Source organism: Suillus paluster (assembly GCF_016628075.1).
Source record: "Suillus paluster strain FC165 chromosome Unknown EDB91scaffold_6, whole genome shotgun sequence".
NCBI lineage: Eukaryota > Fungi > Basidiomycota > Agaricomycetes > Boletales > Suillaceae > Suillus > Suillus paluster.
Genome location: NW_024537566.1, coordinates 741,387 through 751,041, shown reverse-complemented (window position 1 = coordinate 751,041; position 9,655 = coordinate 741,387). Strand labels below are relative to the sequence as shown.

Below are 9,655 nucleotides of genomic sequence, written 5' to 3'. Positions count from 1 at the left end.
ATGTATCAGAATCATTCCCGAATTTCGTGATGAACCTCCTTATTACCTCTTTTACCTCGCTGGAATATTCCTCCGCCTTCAAGCCGCTAACCCAGAATCAGCCGCTCCTCAGCTTAGTACCATCACAAGCAAGCAGTGGTGGGACCTAACGAGGATGGCATGGCATGTAATCGGCGATTACAATGTTCTTGATGATGGTATCGATATTTTTGGAGCTCTTGTTGAGGCGACGAAGATACACATGCCAGATGATGCCTCGAGGGGTGAGCTCAAATGGCTCGACAAGAGGTTGGGTAGCACAGGTACTAGGTTGAAAGGACAGGCGGCCGAGATTCAATATGCAGTGAGTGGTTTAAAAGAATTGGTACGTAGTAGATTGTAGACGGCAGGGTAGTATCGCAGTACATATTATACATTTAACTCGAGTTATGTACATCCTCAAGTAGTATTTAGGGATCGGCGCTGCTCCTTTGTCAACAGGGTCCTATCCATTATAGTCTACTTCTTTATACATGGAAGCCCATACGGAGAACACCGGGATCGGTCATGGATTATACGTGTGCCTGCGACAATGGAGCAAGTATCCGCAGTGAATTTTTAGTGTAGATGCACGCCAGTGCGTACCGCCTGATTTTCCAATCATGTCAAACTGTTGTTCTTGGCGCTGCTGGCGGAATGTCGAGCTCGGACTCCCTGCATGGTCCTTGCTAGGGTGCTGTCAAGATTTCGCCATCAATGAATACAACGATCGGCAATAGTAATCACAAACCTTGTAATCGCAAGCGTTGCGTTTGGTCCTTTTTTTCCGAGCCGCGTTAAAGGTAGTCTATTGTCAAATGGATACGCTGCGGAGGAACGGCTCTATCTGTTATCTCACTCCTTGCCCTTCATCAGCTCAGTCGGAGAAGCAGACACGAACAATAAACTCTCCAGGGGCAACATGAATCGGGTCGAAGTACTCGCAAGTTGGTAGGACGCATTCGACCTCGCCGGCAGGAGTGGAGGCTGAGTGTGATGGAGTCCATAGAATGTCTTCAGTTATTTGTCGCGTCACACGAGCTATAACGGGAGAGATTCTGTGGACCCCGCTGTTCGATGGTTTTTTTTTTTCCTCCTGGGACCTGCTCGGCTGAATTATGGGCTTTGCGCGCTAATCGTTTTCTGCGCCGCCGAGGAATGAGGCAGGCGCAGAATTCAGTCTATGTACCTACTAGGCTGTCCACCTCTTTCACCGCTGCCGCAGTCCACCGTCCCCTAGGGTTGGGCGCTGTGTCAACAGGGGAGGGAGGGGTAAAAGCGGGCCGGCAGCGGTTTCGAGCCTGCGAAAGCTCTCATCAGGGGGCTGCCGCTACCCCTACCGCTTGTACTTCTAGTTCTACGTAGGAATCCTCCCTCTTAAGCATATATCAGTGGGAGTGCACAGACCCGTGGTCCGTGCCCAAACATCCACTCAACTCCCCAAATGGGCAAGCTGCAGTGGGAGCAGGACCATAATGCAGCGTCTGATGACCCACTGATTGAGAGGTTTACAATTTGGGCTAAACCTTGCTATAGCCACGAGTCTTGTGTCTAGGCCTTAAGCCCCAAGACGGCAAGGTCAAAACTAGACGCCGGCTCTTTCGGGCCGGCTTCTGGATTTCATGGTCGACATCCGTATAGGTCAGAACATAGAGAGTAAGATAGGCGTTTGTTAGTTACGTAGACCGCTAGAGGTGTGAACACTGGACTTGAAAGAGAACGCTGAATCACTGCCAGTGAGTTTTGTGGGTGGCTGACATACTTGGTGCATTCGATTTCACTCACAAAAACTGGGGAAGAAAACATTTGGAAGGCGCCATGACGGCAAGAAGGAAACGCTACACAGCTGTGTTCGAATGCCCCATCGATAAGAATGTGGCGCACTGGCGGCAATGCCCGAAGATGAACTATCCTTTAAGCTTTAGCACCCGCTTCTCGAAGAGGCACTCTATGTAGATGGACATGCATTAACCAGGTCAACACCAGTGGGGATTATATCTGTACTTTCTGAACCATATGAGAAACAAGCTCTGGGTCGGAACCCTCGGCAGCAGCTTAGCCACCTCTGGCTCACTGCTCAGAACTCAAAGTCAGTGACGTCAACTGCAGGATGCATTCTAGCATACGTTTAGATCCCTGATGCAAAGCTTGAGAGTTGTTGTGACGAGTTTTGTCATCAGGTGTGTCTTCCTGCTTCCTGTTTCCTGTCCTTCCTGCCACGCATTTTCTCCACAATACACACTAACTCTTCCCAGGTCCTCTGGCCTTGCCTTCATTGCACCGTCCCAGACAGCCAAAAAGCAAAGCTCTTCGAGAGGCGTCCTTCAAGTAGTACGCGCCCTCAACAAGCGTTTTTTTGCAGACGCTATCAAGGGTGTGTGGAAAGAGGGCGATGTCGGTGCGTCTTTCATTGCGAAGGGCTTTGGTTTCTGCCTGACGGGTTTTTCGTTGTTCTCATTAGACTCACTCCACGCTTAACTCAGCTAAATGCACGCAATCCACTCAGCGTGCGGTGTGCGTGATGATTTGACTCACCGTGAGTCGAACCACTACTCACATCACACGCCAACAGTTTGGACTACCACCCGATACTCCCCCTCCACCAATGTACTCGCATACCCGCCTTCGCTCGCGCTCCCACTGAATTCTTCATGCATGTTACTTTCCCGAGTAGCGAGATTTCCAGGTGGGTTGTTTGTATTTGTGTTGGAGGAGATGGGATTTCGGTGTTGAGGCTTGGATACTACCCCTGTGCTAATTGTGATAGTTCAAGTGTGCCAACCTTCTATGCTACACCCATACCAGACTTTTACGCATTCCTTCTACCGACTTCTAAACCCGCTAAACAACAACACTAACCCAAACTCTGCATCAGCATCAGCATCCGAGAACACCTCCTGCGCAGTGCGGACCTTGTGGGGCTCCGGCCCGCGAGCTATTGCGAGGCATTTTAGGTGTGCTTTGACTTGCTGACGGGTCGGATTTATGATTTATCAATATCCACGCAGTCCTAGTTTGGGCAAATATTAATGCCCTCTCCATAGCTCTGAGCGTCCATCGTGCGATTCAAGTCTAGTGCGTCTTGGCATCTACGTGTAGGTACAATATGGAGTTCCATATTGATCTCTCTATCCGTCACCAGGACTTCTCGGACCATATGCCATGACAATACTAGATCTCAGATTCTACCTTTGCCTGTACATTCGACCGTAATTAATATGTGGAGCCCACACGGTGTGTCTCCATCACTACTTACTAGATGTTGTGTTAAAGTCCGTATGTTCACAGTTAACATGTTCTGGATTGTTTATCCACCGCCCCTGTGGTTCTGCCTACACTCTCTCCCTGAAGTCCGCCAGGCGCACCCATCCTGATAGAGCTGCGGAGTACAGAAATAATATTTCTAGGACATAAAAGTAAGTTGTTGAAGTAGGGCCAGCGGCCTCAGCCTAGAGCAATGGCAAACAGCCTCGAATGGTGATGTGCTACTCTACGGACACACTGGAACCTACTCTACGTGTTGACATAAGCTACGGAAAGGGCCGTGGAGAGCCGGGTGTGTAGTCCCTGTCCGTGGAACCCTCAGTCCATCGTCTTCCTACTGCCAGTATCAGAGCTATTATTCAAGATCCCCTTTGCATCCGGGGTTTAACCCCATGGCTCACCCTTTGCGCCTTGTACCAATAGGATTTCGGCTTAACCACGTACTGCCACTAACCGTGTCTCCCGATGAGCTCGAGAGACTGAACATGGAAACTCTCGCTTTGTATATCTACCCGCGGGCGACCCGCACACCCACGAGTGACACCCACGGATGGACCCATACCCGTACCACTTGACTCGGGACGGGTACGGACATGGCCTCAGAGCTCAACCTACCCGTGGGTAGTACCCGGGCATGACCCGGGTCGACCCGTGTCAGGCCATAGTATCATTGTTAATAGGTTGGAGGGGAGAGCGACATACAAGAGTGTTCTGTCAGGTAGAATCACGTTCTACAGGCAGTCCTGAGTCCTGAGGTCGCCGTCAAAAAGCGTTTTGCAGAGGTCATCGAGGATGATATCGGTGCGTCTTTTATTGCGTAGGGCTTTATTATGGTTTCTGTCTGACGGGGTTGCAAGTCGGCTTCAGGCCTTCTCCACGCTCAACGCACACAATCCACTCAGCGTGAGTTTCGAACCACTACTCACATCACACGGCGGTCTGGGTCAACGACTACTCATGCGTTGAGCCCCGAGTAGTGAGATTTTTTAGGTGGGTTATCTTATGTTTGTGTTTAGGGTGGAGGACAACTGTACTGCTGCATCTTGGCTGCATCTGTACTTAGTGTTCTGTGCACGCGCGTTAACCCACAAAAATACTAACCCAAACTCTACTGCAGACACCTCGGCGTACCCGAACTGAGACTGAGATATGCGAAGCATTTTTGGTATGTTTTCATTTACATAATTTAGTTTGAGGGTGTTAAGGCTTGTTGGGAGAAGGGGTTTCTTGCATACTACAACTCTCCGCTGTGGCTCGACCCCACGCCAACTATGGTCGGATTCATCCGTATTTACTAGGTCGTAGTTGGGCAAATATTGATGCCCTCTAAGGGCATGTCGATTGACAAAAGGCAACTCTATAGTAGTGCTTCTTGGCATCTATGTATAGGTCCGAGGCAGGTGGATTTTTCCATGATATGACTCCACAGACGGCCTACGCTTTCCGACACGTCCAGTGACCTCTCTCCGTCGCCAAGACTTTCCTAGGACTAGTACGCTACGAAAGCGCTAGTTCTCAGATTCCACCTTTGCCTTCTGCACGATTGCACATTAAACCGTGATTAACATGTGGACGGTATTCTCGCCATTGCCTACAAGGTGAGCTCCTTACTAGAGGTTAGCTTGTGTGAGTAAAGTTACGTTTGCAGTCCAGATGTTCTAGATTGTTTGTCCACCGATCCTATCACAGGTTCTGCCTGTACTCTCTGCCTGAAATCCGACAGGCTAAACTATCTTGATAGAATTGCCGAGTACGTGGTCAATCATTTTTTATGTCTTGTCCGAACTGAAGGTGCTCGAACAGCCCAGACACACGCGCTCTACTAGTAAGCTCAAGGTGTAGCAGTACGAATGACAATCTTCGTTGTCCACTTTGTCGATGTACGTGGCACATGATATTATTTCTTATCCGCACTGGCGGTATTCGTGGTCCCGCAGAAGCCATTATCGAAGGTGGTATGAGTAATTGAGCATGAGTATCCGGGCTTCTATATGTCACAGGTTCTGCCTGTACTCTCTGCCTCAAATCCGTCGGGCTAAACCATCCTGATAGAACTGCCGAGTACTCGGCGAACTCAAAATTCTAAGACATAAAGCAAGCCGTCTTCCTACTGTCAGTATCAGAGCTGTTACCACAATAATCTCCCGCCCCTTTGTCTCTCCCGTTGCTCAATTTCGTGTTCGTCTTAATCGTCACCATACTATCATGGATATCTTCACCTCTGTATCTGATATCCTCAACGTTGTATTACTGGACTGCGATCCGTCAAGTTTAGCTGATCCAAGCGCTACCGGCGATGGCGACCCCATTCTCGTAGACGCCGACTGGAACAACAACGGCGTGATTGCTTACTGTGTGATTCTTTAGCAGTAAGCTAGTTTTACTGTTCCCCTGACCTGGCTAACTGTGCCACGCAGCATAGCCATGATGTCTCTTGTCTCAGCTTGACGCGCGAGACCCTGTTTTTTTTATCTCGTCGGCTCATGACGCGATGGTGAGCTACCCTCCATGACTTCACGATAGTACTAGGACTGATGGTTTTCTCAGACCCGTCTCTTCCTGGTCGTCAATACATTTATTCGATCGTCGTCTTTACTTATTTCGTACCATCTTACTGCACTTAACCATCTGCCAACGAGCTTGGAATACTGAACATGTTGGGACAATGAGTCGTGTTCTTGCTTTGGCGTTGGTGCAGCGGTTGATCGCACGATATGCAGTTTTTGCGGAGTTGGTCGATGATATGCTTGCTTCTGTACAAAGTTTTCTGCTGCGTCGACCAGACTCTTGAATGACATTAGAAAACCACCCTCATGAATTCTGTGGCATTTATAAAAGACACTCATACTACTCGACTTGTGTATGATTTTGCATGAATGTACAAGAAAAGCGGTAGAGTCAGCCGACATCGAAGTACGTGTACGTACATGTCCTTGAAGATCACTCAGAAGGAAGAAGGGGCTAAGTAGTATCGAGAACACTCGAAATTGCCCATTCTGTAAGACACCAGTGTGCTTTTGAGCCACTTCACGAGTGTGAATAAATCGAGAAACATCTCAAACACGATATAGATCTGGATACATAACATATGTAACCTCATTGTCCTCCTACCCTCGACACTGATTTATTATCATCTTCCCCGGTTGATTATGATTGTGACGCGAGAGGTTCGTCAATCTATGCATTCTCTCGACTTCAAATCAATTTAGAAGTACATAGTTCGACTATGGAGGCCATAGAGTTTTGACACAACAATAAATGACTTGGGGCCCCTCATACGCGCAACCTCAGGGCCGCCATTCGCTCAACCAAACATCCATCGGTCCCGCTCAAGAGCATACTACTTAGTAGTCGAATATTTGAATGTGTGCGCTTCCTCCTACTACTTATTATGGTTATGAAAGGCGAGCGGACGCGACGACTCGAGAGCTAGTAGAACAATATACATCTCAGTCTCTGAAAGGAACTGAGACGCTCATGCGATACTACATGAATATTTATAGTATGTTAGCATAGAGATGGAATATTAATATTGGCGTAGCATAGGAAATGACACTTCACAATATAGGAGCCTCGGCCGATGTCACGACATTGTCTGCTCATAATCTTTGGTTGCGCTCGTACCCCGTCAGTCCTCTATCATTCCTGACTCCTCTGCCGACGTCTCCGATGTTTCTGACTCCAACACTTATATTTGTGACAATTAATTGGCACCAGTAAGCGCTCTACCAACATCCCTCTGCGACTGTTTACTGACTCGTCAGCGGTTCAGATAGCCGCACCGACATCACTAGTACATTCCTGCTCGATACAGTACGCAAGTGGTAGCCAGCAGAGACAATCCCTCCAATGCTGCAACTTCAACCTCCGTGTAGGCTCCGTGGCCCGCACATCCGGGACCGTTTTTAACAGCCACACAACCCCCAACTCCTGTTCCCAAGCTCCCTGTACTTAACCACGCACCCTCTACCACCGACCTGTGTGCGCGGGCGCAGGCCCGCAAGCAAGGGACTGATAAACGTTCGCTGAACCAAGGCTCGAGACACAAGGAGGGCACAGATACTATTGGGCAGCGAGAGCGTAAGTAACAGGAGCAACGGGAAAGAGCACATCAGCGGCACAAAGAGCGCGGTCGTGAACGATCACTACTTACTACAGGTTAAGCTGTGTTAAATTTCATATGTTTCCAGTCCACATGGTCTTGATTGTTTATCCGCCAAGCCTCTCACAGGTTCTGCCTGTACTCTCTGCCTGAAATCCGGCAGGCTCAACCATCCTCATAGAATTGCCGAGTACTGAGCGAAAAAAAATCTAGGACATAAAAGCAAGCTGTCTTCCCACTGCCAGTATCAGAGTCATCACCCTCCCATATTACCTAGCAGAAGTCACATGATGCATTTCTCATTCCTCCTCGTTGTTGTTGCTTTGACAATATCTATGTCTGTCAGTGCTGCTAATTGGAGATGCCTGACTGGATCCAACCATTGCGGGTTCGGCGACGGGATTAGTGATTTATGCTGCCCAGGTCTTACTTGTAAGACAGGTGTGAGTATGAGTCGTTCGCTTTCCATCCAGGATTCAACCCTATGACTCACCTTTGCGCCTTGTACCAATAGGATGATGGCTTAGTCAAGTACTGCCATTAACCATCTCCCGATGTAAGACTGAACATGTTGCAACAGTGAGTCGTGTTTCTGCTTTCGCATTGGTATAGTGGTTGATCGCACGATATGCAGTTTTTGGCGGAGTTGATCAATGACACTTATGTTTACTTCTGTCTGCTGCCTCGACCAGACTCTTGAATAACATTAGAAAACCTCCCGCGTAAATTCTGACTTGCGTACGTTTTTGAATAAATCCCCCCAAAAAATCGGCCGAGATCGAAGGATGTGTACCTGAAGATCGTTCAGAACGAAGAAGGGGCCAATGTAAAGGACCCACGAGTCGCGACTCGCAACCTTGGTGATGATGGCAAATACTAATGTGCTTTACCTTTTTTTCTACCTTGCAAAGCATTAACATTCGGATGGTTATTGATCGCCAGCATCCAGGCTCCACTGATAGTTTCCTGCAGGGCCCGACTAAGCTGACTTCTTGAAGAGGCGCTCTTCAAAGATGGACAGGCATTCCAGTGCTTCTGCCTGTTTGCTCCAGAAGTAAACACACACCAGACAAGATTAAGACCTCCAGACCCAGGTACCCCACCTCTCCCGCTCCTATTGCAACGGTGGTCTAGCAAACTCCGGGTCGGAACCCTCGGCAGCTTTCAAGAGCCGCATCGAGAACGGTTCTATTGAGTATGAGATCTTGAGAGCTTGGTCACTGAATGCCTTCTGAATTACACACGAGTGAGAAAATGTAGCCCTCGTTGAGATGAACGAGGCTCGTGTTTCGGGATAGACTCGAATCTATATTTCGCGCGTGGACAAATGACGAGCTGCGGCTTTCTGTCATACGGCACGATGACGCAAAATACCGGGGTCGGTCATGGATTATTGGCGCGCCTGCAATAATGGAGGAAGTAATGTGGAGTACACTATATTGCGCGGAGGGCGAAGACCTGTCAGATGGTTAATGGCAGACATGTACTACACCGCCGTAATGACTTTATTGATAAGTACAAGGCGCAAAGGATGAGTCACGGGGTCAAATCAAGCAAACGACTTGTACTCACACGCCTCACACATGAAAGACCTGCACAGCATGATTTGTCGCCCGGGCCCATGCAACTTTGTTCCGTGCATGCACTGACAGACATAGATGTTGTCAAAGCAGTGACAACAGCGGGGAGGAATGAGAAACGCATGGCTTATGCTAGGTGATATGAGACAGGGATCTCGAATAATAGCTCAGATACTGGCAGTAGGAAGACGTCTTACTTTTATTCGTAATGACAGAGTGATCAACAACCAAATCGACGGTGTCGTATATCTACACAACACTTATGATAAGAATATGAGAACAGAGCACAAAGAAAAATACTAGCCTGGCACAGATGGACGTGACAGTCGACTCCTCCTGGAGTTATAGAAGCCCCTTCAGCGTCGATCTCATGCACGCCGGGTGCGGTTGGAAGACGAGGACCAACAGCGATAGTGGTTCCATCCTAACATAGGCAGGGACATGTAAAAACTCAGAAACAACAGTAGGTGGTATCCGTACCTTGACTCCAATATCACAGGATTCCAACTGATGTCTGAGGCAGTCACAACGGTACCATTGCGAACAACAAGGTCGAAATCCATGATGGGGTACCAAGGAAAACTCCAAGAATGTCGCACGAGAGACGGCAGAGATAAATACTCTCCTGAAGATAACAGGAAGACTACATGAACATTATCTTACCTTTAATCTTCCAGAAGTGAGGTCTCGT

At 48.5% G+C, this 9,655-nt stretch overlaps 2 protein-coding genes across 2 annotated transcripts; both read left to right on the top strand.

The window, feature by feature from the left end:
* Positions 1-449: 449 nt before the first annotated feature.
* Positions 450-1,355, top strand: EDB91DRAFT_1107918 (uncharacterized protein). The gene is made up of 2 exons (XM_041317531.1): positions 450-715; positions 770-1,355. Exons 1-2 carry the CDS (start codon positions 698-700, stop codon positions 971-973), a joined length of 222 nt encoding a protein of 73 aa, XP_041181832.1. The 5' UTR covers positions 450-697; the 3' UTR covers positions 974-1,355.
* A 571-nt stretch (positions 1,356-1,926) lies between these two features.
* Positions 1,927-3,416, top strand: EDB91DRAFT_1107917 (uncharacterized protein). The gene is made up of 8 exons (XM_041317530.1): positions 1,927-2,198; positions 2,274-2,416; positions 2,480-2,532; positions 2,591-2,704; positions 2,894-2,972; positions 3,027-3,093; positions 3,161-3,252; positions 3,307-3,416. The coding sequence occupies exons 2-5, from the start codon at positions 2,411-2,413 to the stop codon at positions 2,970-2,972; spliced, it is 252 nt and encodes an 83-aa protein (XP_041181831.1). The 5' UTR covers positions 1,927-2,198; positions 2,274-2,410; the 3' UTR covers positions 3,027-3,093; positions 3,161-3,252; positions 3,307-3,416.
* The last annotated feature ends 6,239 nt before the right edge of the window (positions 3,417-9,655 follow it).